The 12961-nt window shown below is 37.9% G+C and overlaps 1 protein-coding gene and 1 pseudogene across 3 annotated transcripts; one reads left to right on the top strand and one right to left on the bottom strand.

Moving 5' to 3' along the window:
* The first annotated feature begins 553 nt into the window (after positions 1-553).
* Positions 554-10997, top strand: LOC131776159 (synaptotagmin-1). Of its 3 annotated transcripts, XM_059092311.2 has the most exons (8): positions 554-878; positions 972-1008; positions 5731-5974; positions 6857-7026; positions 7390-7520; positions 8069-8423; positions 8975-9107; positions 9334-10997. In XM_059092311.2, the coding sequence occupies exons 3-8, from the start codon at positions 5788-5790 to the stop codon at positions 9747-9749; spliced, it is 1392 nt and encodes a 463-aa protein (XP_058948294.2). In that variant the 5' UTR covers positions 554-878; positions 972-1008; positions 5731-5787; the 3' UTR covers positions 9750-10997. The 3 variants fall into 3 exon arrangements, with proteins under 3 accessions (XP_058948294.2, XP_066029863.1, XP_058948293.2); XM_066173766.1 differs by lacking the exons at positions 554-878; positions 972-1008 and adding an exon at positions 1767-2094; XM_059092310.2 differs by lacking the exons at positions 554-878; positions 972-1008 and adding an exon at positions 3835-3976.
* An 85-nt stretch (positions 10998-11082) lies between these two features.
* On the bottom strand, positions 11083-12579 carry LOC131776220 (uncharacterized; annotated as a pseudogene).
* Between the last annotated feature and the right edge of the window lie 382 nt (positions 12580-12961).

The raw sequence follows: 12961 nt of genomic DNA, 5'->3' as shown, positions 1-12961 counted from the left end.
GTTTGCTTTAGCTCGATCGAAATGCACCAAGCGGCAAAATCCTTCATGTAGACTGCACCAAAAAATTTCCAATAAACGTTCTCAAACGAAGGAGACATGGTAACTAGACAGGAAGAATTCTTACAGCTGCGGGGATGCTACAAACACGAATCGAAAACTTAATTTAATTCTTGTGCAGGGTGAAGAAATATGTCAAAGGTTACTTTATGATTTTTAAAATTAATCCTCCTCCTTCAAGAATTCATGCCGCGTTTTTGACAAGTGTCAATTTACATAAATTTTAAGAACATACCCCTTTTATTAAAAGTGTTATCAGTAAGCAAATAAATAAGCCTCCTTACAGGTAGATTGGCTTATCCGCGGCACGGAAACGAAATAATTCGCCAATTTTCAGTTTATTTCCATACTTTTTGGAAGCCGAACCGGGGAAGAGAAAAAAGCTTTAAATTTATAAAAATTCTGAGCGAAACACGAGTTTAAAAAGGCAGCTGGCTCGTGTGAAATAATCAATAATTGACAAAGACGGTGAGACGTGAGGGAAAGCCTACTGTGGCCTTTGTTTGTGTAGTGTATTTGGCGTGGGTTGTAGATAACACAAAACACTGTCCATCGGTCAATTGATAGGACATAAGAAAGAGATAAATCTTATTCGCTCTTCGTTCATTTGTATTTCTCCTTAATCACCGGCCATTCAAAGGCAGCCTTTGAATAAGTTCACAGCAGAGGTGAATTTATGCAATCTCGTGGTTTTCATGTCCAACCCTTGAAATATTTTTATACTCTTGATGAATCTGTTCTACCGCTGGCCTGATTTTTCCAATGCTGCGGTGAAAGGAGAGTAGTAGATGGCTTCCGCGATACAATACATATTTTAGCAGGTTCTGCATTGTTGTTTTTTCGTCTCTTTTCGGCGCCGCAGCGGCTTACGTCGAAGCGAAATTCGAATTAACATAAACTGAACTCTGTTGTAGCTATGGCGGAAAAGAATCTTGGACCACTAGACTTAAGGTAACGTGAATCTTTTTTTTTTCTGCTCCTTCCCTTCACTGTTTTGTTGTGTTTTTTTTTTTAAATATTCGCATTTACCGACTTAAAAATTAAAACTCTTATAACGCGGTTTATTCCAAATTTAGTTTACTCAATTCCTGACCTAGCCAAAACGCGCTGAAGTATGGCGCAAATTATACTTATGTTTAAACATGAGAAATGAGTGATTTTCTTTTTAAAGTAAAAGAAATCTGAAATGAATCAGGCAAAATCAATATTGTGGCATCTTCAGAAATAAAGCATAAAGCGTCGATTTGCTATCCGCAAACAGTAAATTCGTCTTCGCTCGCATTTTAATTTCCATCGCTCGCTCTTTAACGAATCTTCATGGCTTTAAATTTTCCATTGGACGAAAACTAGGATAAGTTTTATTTTTCAGATCATCATATTTTTCGGTTTGAAGCGTAGAGGTTATAATTTACATATTTGTTTTGCCTCTCAAATATTTAATGAAACTGAAATCGAAGATCAAAGAAAAATGTACCTTTCGAATGAGCAAATGCGGTTTGTTAATCAATATCGCGCCTGAATTATGGCAAATACTTTCCGTGCTGTCCAGCTTATGCCATGGCGACAAGAGTAAAAATAGACCCACGTCTTTTTCGAAAATCACATTAGCATTCCTAGTTCCGGACGTCAATTTGTTTCTCAGGGAAATTTTATTTTCGTGTTTGTCAAAATATTTTCATTTCCCGCTGCCTCAGCACGAACTCTCTAAGTGATCTTGAGAATTTACCCGAAGAAATTTCAAGACAAAGCAGCGTATGGATGGTCATTTGTATCTTTTAAATTCTAAGCGTGCGTACATTAACAAGTTTTATGAAAATTGCTAAGAAAGCAGTGAACTTTTGGTTGCTTTCAATCACATGAGATGAACGCATGCGCAGATTTTCATACAGAGCAAGATAATTTTGCGGTAATCAATAAGGAAGATTTCTCGAAAATCTTATTTGCGCTCGAGGGCAGTTTCACGTTTTAAAACGGCATCTATTTTGAGATTTCCATGTCTCAGTTCGGGTTTAAAAGCCTTTATAAAGAACTGAATTGGTGAGTACCAAAGAAAATTTATTTACATTGGTTTAAGGTATTCATCTTATAACTTGGAAAGTTACATATGTTTTGCACTAGCTGAAAGTCAAAGTAACAATAGATCTTTTTTCGGTGTTTAAAAATTGGATTTCTTCCGGGCAATTTTTTTCGTATTATTTCTATGGTTGTTTCGCCGAGAGCGTTTTAACGAAGAATGTAATTCTGCGTATAGTGTTCGTTTGCCACAGTGAATGCCTGCGGTGATCTTAGCGTGAGGTCAAAAGTAAGCTACCTTTTCGAACGAGTCGATGTTTTTCGTTATCTGCCATCGAATAAATGCAAAAGTTGTTCATTGTCTAAATTTTATAAAATCAGGAATCTTAATAATCTGCGAAAGCGAAGAACTGAAAAGGAAGTAAATTAAATTACGGGTGAATGTAAATTGGAGAACTAAATAAAAATGAGATATGAAAGAGATTTACATGGAAGGAATATCTACAGCAATTCTTTAAATAGCAACCCAAATTGAATTTTTTTTTTCACTCGTTCGCTTTTGCATTTGATAAAGAAAAACACGATAAGTAGAAAATTCTCTCTTGTCCTAAAATCTCACATCGCGATTTTGGGAAGTACATTTACAGCTGCAAATGCAAGAAACAATGGAATAGCATACGGTCCGGTACGACAAAATTTCTACATAACTACTTTCAGCGTAACTCTGTGAGAACGCTACCAGCTAAAAATACTCAAAAAAAATATCAGTGTCATTCATGATAATTAAAATAATTTTTCTCCGACAATTATTTAGAAATATATAATAATTGTAACATGACTCAGCGAAAGATCAACAAAAAAAATTATTATTTTCTTTATGTACCTTCACGCGGATCTCGCATCGGGCAAAAAGTTCAAAATGATTTCAGGGGATCAGTTTCCAGTGTGTTTTGTCGTTTATAAAGTAATTAGTTATCTTCAGAACAAAAAGAGAAGCTAACGTCTTTCTCTCGACGATAATATTGTTTTCACTGCTGTATCCTGAATTTTTAGTAACATCAGAGAAAAAGTGCTGTAATTACTTTCTTAAATTCGATATGTAAATCACTGTCCCTTGGAATCATTTTTGCGAAATCTGAAATAATTTATTGCCTTGCGCATTTCATCACTTTATCATATTTATTTCCCACATAGGATTCTTTGAAAGAAACCGGTTATCAAACTTAATTTGACGAAAATCACCCCCTGTATTTCGACATGATTTGTTTCCTTGTAAACAACAGGCATGTCGTGACCATTTTCTCTTTTTTTTTAAGGGTTTTTCTTGGCAACAGTCCATTGAAGTTGCCGACTACTCCGGTTGAAAATAGCGTTTTATCTCCATCTACTATCTGTAATTTTTCTAGTATTAAACATTATGTGTTATTTCCATTATCTCAATTAACTATTTGGAAACTCACGTAGAAGCTACAACAGACTCTAAATTCACTTACATCTTCACGATTTTATTACAATTTTCTAGTTTTTCGCGGTAATTTTTCTTGAAATAAGCGTGATTTAAATCTCATTTTGACTGGATTTCGTTTCGGCGGTTTAATTTTTTAAATTGCTTTTTCTATCTCAGTCATATCTTGGCCTTTAAAACCGTCTGGAAATTATTAAGATCTACGTAGTTTACACTGACAAATATCGAGTTGCAATATAAACTGGATGTGTTTTGCCTATAACATCTGAAAGGTCATCGTTGGTAAAAACCACGTCATAATGACTTTGTCACTTCTTTAATGGATTGGAAACACATTCAGTACCGAGTTTGGCTCAAAATTAGCAACAATGTTGAAATATTGGCGAGCTTATAAGATTTTCTCTCTGACAGTCATGAAATAAGGACAAATCGTTTATCATGGTATGTAATGGTTTTTTCGTTCTAATTGCGGACGTCTGTTACAAATTAATGCTTATGTATTCTCTCCTTCGCGCTTTCATATACTACGCTAAAGTTACCCGGAACATAGCTGCTGCTAAAATTTATGAATATCGCCGGTTCAAAAGGGGGAAAAAAGAAAATAGAGGGTTTCTGCGAAAACTATACTAGAATTTATTATCAATTAATGGATTGTAAACTGTAAACTGCTGGCATATTGTTTGTGTTGTGAAACAGAAGTCTACGTATGTGACAGAAAGTTACAAAATTGTCATTCTTTACTGTTTTCCTGTTAAGTACCTGCGGTGTTTATGGCTCATTTTAAAAGCTTACTTAGAGAAAACCATCGAACAAAAAGATGATTTTTGACATGTGGTTCACTGAATATTTAGACGTCTTCTCTGTGGCAGAAAGTAGCAACTATAGATTTCTTAGAAGTAAAAAAAATATCCGCGTATTCATGTGAGTTGCTCGAGGAGAAATTCTGACGATCTGATGCGTAGAATCGAAAAGTTTCCTAGAATAATCGACTCCATAACAACATTTAATTTCTCCCAAGGTGGACGACCTCTTAAAAATGTAATTAATGTAAATGAAATTATCACATTTGGTGAATTTTCTAAAAACTCGTTTACTTCGTCAATCGGCTTTCAAAACATCTTTATCGAGCAAGGCATCTGCAAGAAATATGATTTATTTATCATATTTATTTACTGAAACTCGTGGCATGTCCATTTACAGGATAAAAATTTTCTGATAGAAATGTAATGGCGTCGTTTACAGAAATTACGCGCTTTATCAAGCAATCCAAGAGTGCCATAAGTGTCTGCTCGTTCGATTGAAAGATTGCTTTGGTACAAATTAAGTTGATTTGAAGAAACTGTGACTATACCGTTGGAAAATGTCCAATTTGGCATATTTTCCGAACAGAAATCGAACGCTGACCTCTGTAGGAGTTGACAAATTCAGTAAAAACGTTGCAGTTCAAAGCAGCGACTGCAAAACAAGTATGTCAATAAATAGAAAAACCGTTGCAATAAAAACAACCGGCAGACAAAGGATCATAGCTGACCATGTGACAATTAACGTAAAGGTTGTGTTTTACAACAGCAACCGTCGTTAGTTTAACAAGGTGCCAAAATATTAACGTATGCATTTTGATACAACAACTTACTGTGTGGCTGTCTACCAAACTTGCTGTCTGGCAGACTAGCTTATTTATCTTTATTATTATTATTATTGTTGTTATTATTATTATTATTATTATTATTATTATTGTTTACGTTATCAACTCAGTTGATAATACTAAATTACCCAATTAGCTTATTTACTGACTGACTGACGTACTGGCTGACTGACTGTCTGGCTGACTGACTGTCTGGCTGACTGACTGTCTGGCTGATTGACTGTCTGGCTGACTGACTGTCTGGCTGACTGGCTGTCTGGCTGACTGACTGTCTGGCTGACTGACTGTCTGGCTGACTGACTGTCTGGCTGACTGACTGAATGACTACCTGCCTAAATGAATGAGTTCATGACTGACCGACAGACAGACTGAGCGACTGACTGCTTGTCTGGCTGATTTTCTAATGGACTGTCTGACTGACTGAGTGACCGTTTGACTTACTGTCTGATTGATTGATTGACAACTAATTGGCATCACTAGGTACTGCATACCTTGTGCCATGTTTTTGTCTACCAACCCAAATAAACATAGATATTGATTTCTTCTTCAGAGTCGTCACACGGACTTTCTCCCGTTGCTGTTGACCGTAGTGGCCTGGGTCTCAGTCATGGCTCTGGGAGTCTTGTCTGTGTTATGCTGGAAGCGGTTCAGGAACCTCTCTTTCATGGAACAGTTTCTGGACTACAGACAGGTCCCAACAGCAACTGAAGCCAACGAAAATACTCAAGAAATAAGGAATGGACACGCCACAGAGGTCAAGGAAACACTTGATGAAGAAGAAAACCACGAGAAAGGTTGGGCTCTTGATATTATTTTAATTTGTTATTATTTAGTTGTGCGACTAACAACAGCAATAGATGCAATGCTAGATATATTTTTTTGTGACAATCAGGTTGTAAATCGATTACAGAACGTCTTACGGGAACAATGTGTCGGTTTCTTGCGATCATGAAGTGTGCAGGATTGCCTGGCCAACTAGTAGCCTGGTTGCTTGGCTGACTCGAGGGCTCTCCGACTGTCTGATTGAATGACTCATTTATAGACTGGTTTACTTGCTAACTGACTGATTAACTGACTGATTGAATGAATGTCTCTCTATTTGGCAGTCTGACTGTTTAGCTGTCTGATTACCTCTCTGTCTCTCTATTGTCTGTCTGGATGTCTAACTGCTTGTCTGTCTGATTAACTGACTGACTGATTGTCTCACTGTCTGCATGTCTGTCCTACTAATGGAGTGTTTGCCTGTCTGTCTGACTCATCGACTATCTGTCTGCCTGACTGTCTGTCCGTCTGAATTTCTGTCTGTCTGTTTGACTAACTGACGAAGAAACTGACGAAGAGCTGACGCTCGAAACGTCAGCTTTTAAACTCTTTATGGTAGCCAATTCACATTATTAACACAGTTGATAAGACTTATCTTCACTAGTTGACCGTCTAACTTTCCGGCTGTCTAATGGCCTGACTGTTTGAATGACAGACTAGCAATGAGTCGCACAGACGCACGGACGGACAGACTGAACTACAGTTAGTACGTGGCTGGCCACTCGACTGACTGATTGACTGACAGAATGATAGATTGATTGATCACTTAATTGATCCCACACTAATTCATTAATTGATTGTGCAAACAGATTCCTTAGGTATTCAATTGTATGGCATTTTCCTCTTTCTCTCAGATACCTCTGAGAAGAAGCAGAAGCCACCTCCTCGCCAGTTTCCTTCCCAGCCCCCTCCTCCTTGGATCCCTAAACCTGAAGTTAGTGTGGTATCTGTTCAGCCCCAGGACTCCTCAATTAAAGATGACGATGAAATTCCTTATTCTAGTTCAGATGAAGAACCAATGCCGGTAATAACGTTAATTCAGTTTTTTTTTCGTACACTTTTCCAACTTTAGTCTACTCCGTTTTTAATGCACTGAGGTTGAGTGTCGTAAGATCAAAATAATCCCATCGGCCAATCAGAGGAAACGAGTCCAAAAGCGCGGGAAAACGAAAGTGTCTAAGGCGCGCTTGGTTCTGGCTTCGCATCTGATTGGTTGAGAGGGTGGTGGGAGTTTTATAAACCAATCACAGAGCGAAGTAAAGCGTGGCCAATTCATTCCCAGATTGCTTTCGACACTCACTCGAAGATTGCTTTAGAAACCGCTTAAATCATTTCTAAGGTTAACGATTTGATTTGTTAAAACAGTTGAATTATACTTTCTCTCCAGTCCCCAGCAACTCGGGAAACTATGACACCCTACGATCTATCGGACTCAGGCCCCGTAGAGCGCTTTATTCCTCCGAGCGAGGCAGATTTCCTTGGTCGAGTGTATTTTTCGCTGCAGTTTGACTCCAATAGGTAAGCAATGCCTCGTCCATCATGATCACACTTGTGTTGCTTCCAGCTGGACTATCGTCAATCACGATTGAATCGAGCTCGTTAGATTCCTAGCTGATTTCCTTACAACTGGCCAATCAGAGAACAGGACTGGAATCGTTAAGTCATCCGTTTACAAAGTTTGCTCCACATTCGAACATGTCTCTGCGTTTTTGAAATTACCTCCAAGAATATTTACTACTTTTTCCAGAGCTAGGAAACCTTTCAAATCGAAATTCCACGTAAGTAGATTTCAATCTATAAAAGCAAATTATGACAGCACCAAGATCAGTTGGTATGAAAAATGGAGCTAAATTCCTAAGAATATGTTGTCATTTCCGGTGACCAGTCGGTAATTATCGTTTGCGAACTGTTACTTCCTGTAAAAATCGATTCCATGCAGTTGCAAAAAAACTCCACGAGTTTTAATCTTGTTCGTTGTGTAGTGGTGAAAATGATATCAATATGCGCGCGAAAGTAGAGACACTTGTTTCCATCCCCATGACGTCTTTTTGTTCTTTAATTTTCAGGAATGTCTTGATTGTAAAGTTGATCAAAGGAGAGGAATTTCCACAATACGCTGGAGACTCTCCAAATGTCTTCCTTGAACTTAAACTAGTTCCAGCCATGAAGAAAGAAATTCTGAAAACTGACATTCACGAAAGAAATTCGAATCCTAACTTTAACGAAATCTTCGAGTTTGGTTTACCTTACGACCTGGTGAAACAGCAGAACCTTAGTTTCACAGTAATGTACATGGACAAATTTTCACACCCCTTCCCTGTGGGGGAGGTGACGCATCACCTGGATCACTTAGAGAGGGTGGGTGGCGAAACAGTTCGAGAAGAGATGATCGTGTGTAGGGAAATACAAAGATTGCAACAGGTATGACGAATGGTTAAGATTTCAGACGTACCAACCGCTTTAAAAGAAGCTGATCTGAAGACCCGTAAAAAAAACTGGAGACTCGACAGCAAATAGCGAGATTTTATATTTCCCAAAACCAAAGTTAAACGAATCCTCTTTCTGTTTTTTTTTTTGTGGGGGGGGGGGAGGGGGTTGAGTAAGTATTTATTTCATTGTTCTTGGCTTTTCTCGTGTTACTTGTGGTAAGAAGATCCAGCCTTCTCTGATGATTCGAGCAGGTCATCTCGAAACCCATGGCAAACCATCTTTTCTTTTGGATAAGACAGACTTCGGGTCAAAATAATTTTCTCCTCAAAAACTGTTAGATTGATAGTATTGTCATGAACCTGTCAGAAAAGATTTTAAAAAAATTGTGATACCCACGGCAGCACAAATATAATAAAGTCAAGTTATTCAACCTCTCTTTGATGTTGAATTTTCATAACCATTGTGGCATCAGCATACAGTAGTATACAATAACGACCAATACTTTGCATGTCTAACAAATTTTTTCTTGGTGTCCGCCACAGATCAAAGATCAGCCACGTGACTTGGGCTTTGGTCAGGTGTTATTCTCGCTTATGTTTATGCCGCTGACCAGACGATTAACGATCGTTATTTTCAAGGCACAGCATCTAAAGCCCGCCAAGGAGGGTTTCCCAGGTCAGAAGAACTTCGCTACATTGTTCAACTAAGAGTTTTACTTTAATATCAACTGACTTACAATTTCATTATTTCAAATAAAGGGGGGGGGGGGAAGGGGGGCTGCTTTCTCTTGTTTCTAGTGGAGTCCCTGTCTCAAGATGTATTTTGTGTTATAGCAAAAAAAAAAAGGCATTAACTTTAGCGTTGCACTCAGTGAAGGTATTCTTTCCTTTTTCTTTTTCAGCCATTTATGCTGAGGTTGTAATGATTAACGTCAAAAAGAGACAACGGAAGCGAAAAACAACAACTCTACGAACAGGAAGCTTATTTCCGGTTTATAACGAAGCTTTAGCATTTGATGTGGCGGATGCTAACCTAGAAGACATTCGTTTGCAAGTTTTTGTTAAACAGGAATTGGAAAGTTCTCCTGATCAAGTTGTTGGCCGTGTGGTCCTGGGAACTAACGCAGAGGGCTTGGAACTGCAGCACTGGAAAGAGGCTATGACGTCAAAGAAACCAATCGCTCAATGGCACAGTTTACGGGAATATCACCCGGCAGATCAGGCAATAACTGGCGTTGTATCACCTACTCATAAGTCTGTTATATCCAAAAAAAAACTTGCCAGGTTCTTCTCTACATCATCAGAGGATGAGGGATGAAAACTTTTCATTGAAAAAGATATATACAAGTCTGTTGTATTTCCTGGGAATGAGCCTCATGTGCCCGTCGCTATCTGTTTCCCAGACAACAGCAAAGTGTAAGGATGAAGACATTGATGACTACGGTGCTGTCATTCGTTCACTCGTGCCCAGATCACAATGTTGCTCTTACTCTGCCGATGCCTGAAGAAATAGACTGGAGCGCAGAGTAAACACAAATTAACTTTCATGTTAAAATCATGGCTCTATTCGCGTCTAAGTTTTCTTAGTTCCAAAATCCAAAGCACATGGGAATGTAAAAAGAAAAAAAAAAGAAAAGAAAATGCCCATGGTCTTGAATATTTTTTTCTTCTTCAACACAACTAAGTCTGTTCGTTTAAAAAGTTGAAACCTCCAGGAAATGTCTGTACGATTCCAAGGTGTATTTAGTTCGCCACAATCTCAAGCATATTTGCAGTGCAGTTTGAGGTTATAAATGTTCATTGAAATGAGTATTTGATAACTTAAAAAACTGAACTTGAGGCTAAAACCACGAGGCTTAGGCAGTTCGTGATCTTGATTCCACAGACGCGTTGGGAAAATTAGACGCAGTGCACAGCAACCTTAGCTATTGTGCGTCTAACATTGAGCAAACAAAAAAACATTAGTTTGAACTCGAAGGATGATAAACTATTCCTTACTAATTAGTAAATGTGATGTCTCTCAGTCGAGAGAAGCTTGCGCCAAAACAAAACTGCAGGCGAATCTTTTTCCCTGTTGTTTGATGGCCAAGTGGAGTTGTAAATATACAAAACTAAAAGTCAGTTATAAACGATTATTATTTTTTGTGCACGTTTGTCAATTTATTTCCTCTATTTTGAGTCGGTGATTGGGTTTCTTAGGTAGTTTTGAAAGTTAATTTCAAAACACAGCTCTTACCTCCCATGAAATGTAGTTTTGCTATCATAAAATTGCTCTTTTTCCCAACTTTCTCCCTTTCCTGATCATTTAAATTTTTCACCAAATTTACCGAGCCTAGAATTTAATAAGGGAAAGTAGAATTAACACAGTAACATTTGGTGAATTGGATTCTGAAATGGCGAAGAAGCCTGTTTTAAAATAGCTTTTAAAACAAATTTTTCTCAAAATTACGAAAAGAAAAGAGTATTTCAACGAATATAGGAGATTACCATGTCCCATTATCAGAAGAATATAAACTAGATTACATGCTTCTGAACAGAACAGCACGAACAGAGTAAATAAAAACTAACAAACAAAAACTTATATGCATCTACAGTTTCTGCTGTTAAAATCTCTTATCGAGGACCGCAAAAATCACGTCAGGGTGCGCTTTTTAAAGTAATTTCTTGAAGATATTGAAGCCAGTGTTGGTGTTTTCGGCTGCACACGATGATTTACTGCAACAGCTACAGTTACGCGGGTAAAACCTGTTATTGTAGAAGGTTAACCATGCGCTGTTGGTGCTGTAGGGATATTTGAAGCCCACCACATCACCATATTGCACAGGGCTACCATCCTCTGCGTTCTTGGAGAAGATCTGGAAAGTGGCCTAGGAATACTTGAGCCACTCACTTCCGGTCATAGAACTGGTAAGACTACAATTGCGAAAAAGGGACTTAATTTTCTTTTAAATAAATAAACCGGAAATTGCCATTGTCCACAAAAGGTAACAAAAGCTATGTCAAACGCATCCAACTTGGGTACATTATCTTTTGGTTTCATTTCTTCCTTGATTCAAACTTTACATCAACTAGTTTAATTTTTTTTCGTTTCAATACCAAACGTCTTAGCAAATATTTTAACACAGGAATACAAAGGGAAAAAAAGTTATCTTTAACCAAAAGTACATTTCAACAACAGATTATTCTCATAAGGAGGTGCCTCAAAATATTAAATTGGTATCAGAGAAACAAATAAAATTATTTCACAGAATGTGTTGAAATAAAACATTGACAATCGAGGAATAAGAAGGGATCAACGGAGTATTTGAAAAAATTGTGTACTTACGATTGCACACGGCACTTAGTGTTGTTTGAAGCAGTGCAAGATAAGCGGTAACTGCTCCCGTAGCGGTTCGAGCTAAGTGACACGGTATCTCCGCTGTCAATTGGCTGTCCGTTCATCTTTCCCTTTGCAGTAATGGTAAACACCCTCAGTCGCCAATGGTTACAAGAAGGCCACAATTTAGAGCTAGCAATAGCGAGTCCACGGCAGGTATAAATGATGCAGAAGTATGTCAGACAACCGAACCATCTTTTTGACCAATAGCCAGAAGTGAAGGCCAACCTCAAAGCAATATTATCCCCACTGTTAATAATGGGATAACGGTGAACTTGAAGAGAAAGCACAGGGAATTAATAAACGTTTAATTGAGTGAATGTAAGTGTTGATTATCCTGACAACACGAAGAACATGATAAACGTTATGTATGCTCGAGTAATTTTATTGTCATTAGAACTGGCTGAACTCAATAGGGAAGCTCTCAAACAAATTCTTTACCTTGACCTGCTCTAGTCAATCTCATTTTCGTCATTTCAGAGATGCATTTTTTTTGTTAACAAACCGTGCAAATGTGGTTATACTCGACTGAAAAAGTCAGGGTATACTTCATTCGACTCTACACAACCATTATTTTCTAGCCATTCCCGCCACAAGTAAAACTCTATTGGGACAAGAGAAACGTAGAATCAAGTTTGGCAGTTTTACCTTTAGATAGACTGTTCCAAATATTTTCCACGGGAACCTTGACGCTGGCCGTCGCATTGACGTTTAGTGGCTTGTTTGTAACCCCGACACTGGAAAAGGACGAAGAATCCACGTCAAAAGTCATGCTAAACACAATGAAACTAACGAAAACAAACTTCATCTTGGATAGCGATTTTTAGCAGATTGCTTTTCTCCCACGATAATACTATGCTCAATTTGAATTAAGTCAAACCTTAACTGTCTCACTTTGTGGATAAAGCTTGGCTTATAAAACTTATTAAATACCAACAGAACAATAGTAACAGCGAAACATGTTCTGCTTTCGATATACGTGTTCTTGCATCAAGACAACTCTCTTTTGTAATCGAAGTTCTTTGTAGACTAAACATTCACTGAATAAAGTAAACTTTACCTGAACGCAGTGCGGAAAAATTGATATGTACTGCTAGACTTTAGAAGTTCTGGCAGCAGTTATGGTTTAGGAATGAAATGTGTGAACAGACCCT

Source organism: Pocillopora verrucosa, chromosome 10 (genome assembly GCF_036669915.1).
Source record: "Pocillopora verrucosa isolate sample1 chromosome 10, ASM3666991v2, whole genome shotgun sequence".
Lineage (NCBI taxonomy): Eukaryota > Metazoa > Cnidaria > Anthozoa > Scleractinia > Pocilloporidae > Pocillopora > Pocillopora verrucosa.
Note: the sequence above shows the minus strand (reverse complement) of the source record. Positions and strands in the feature narration are given on the sequence as shown.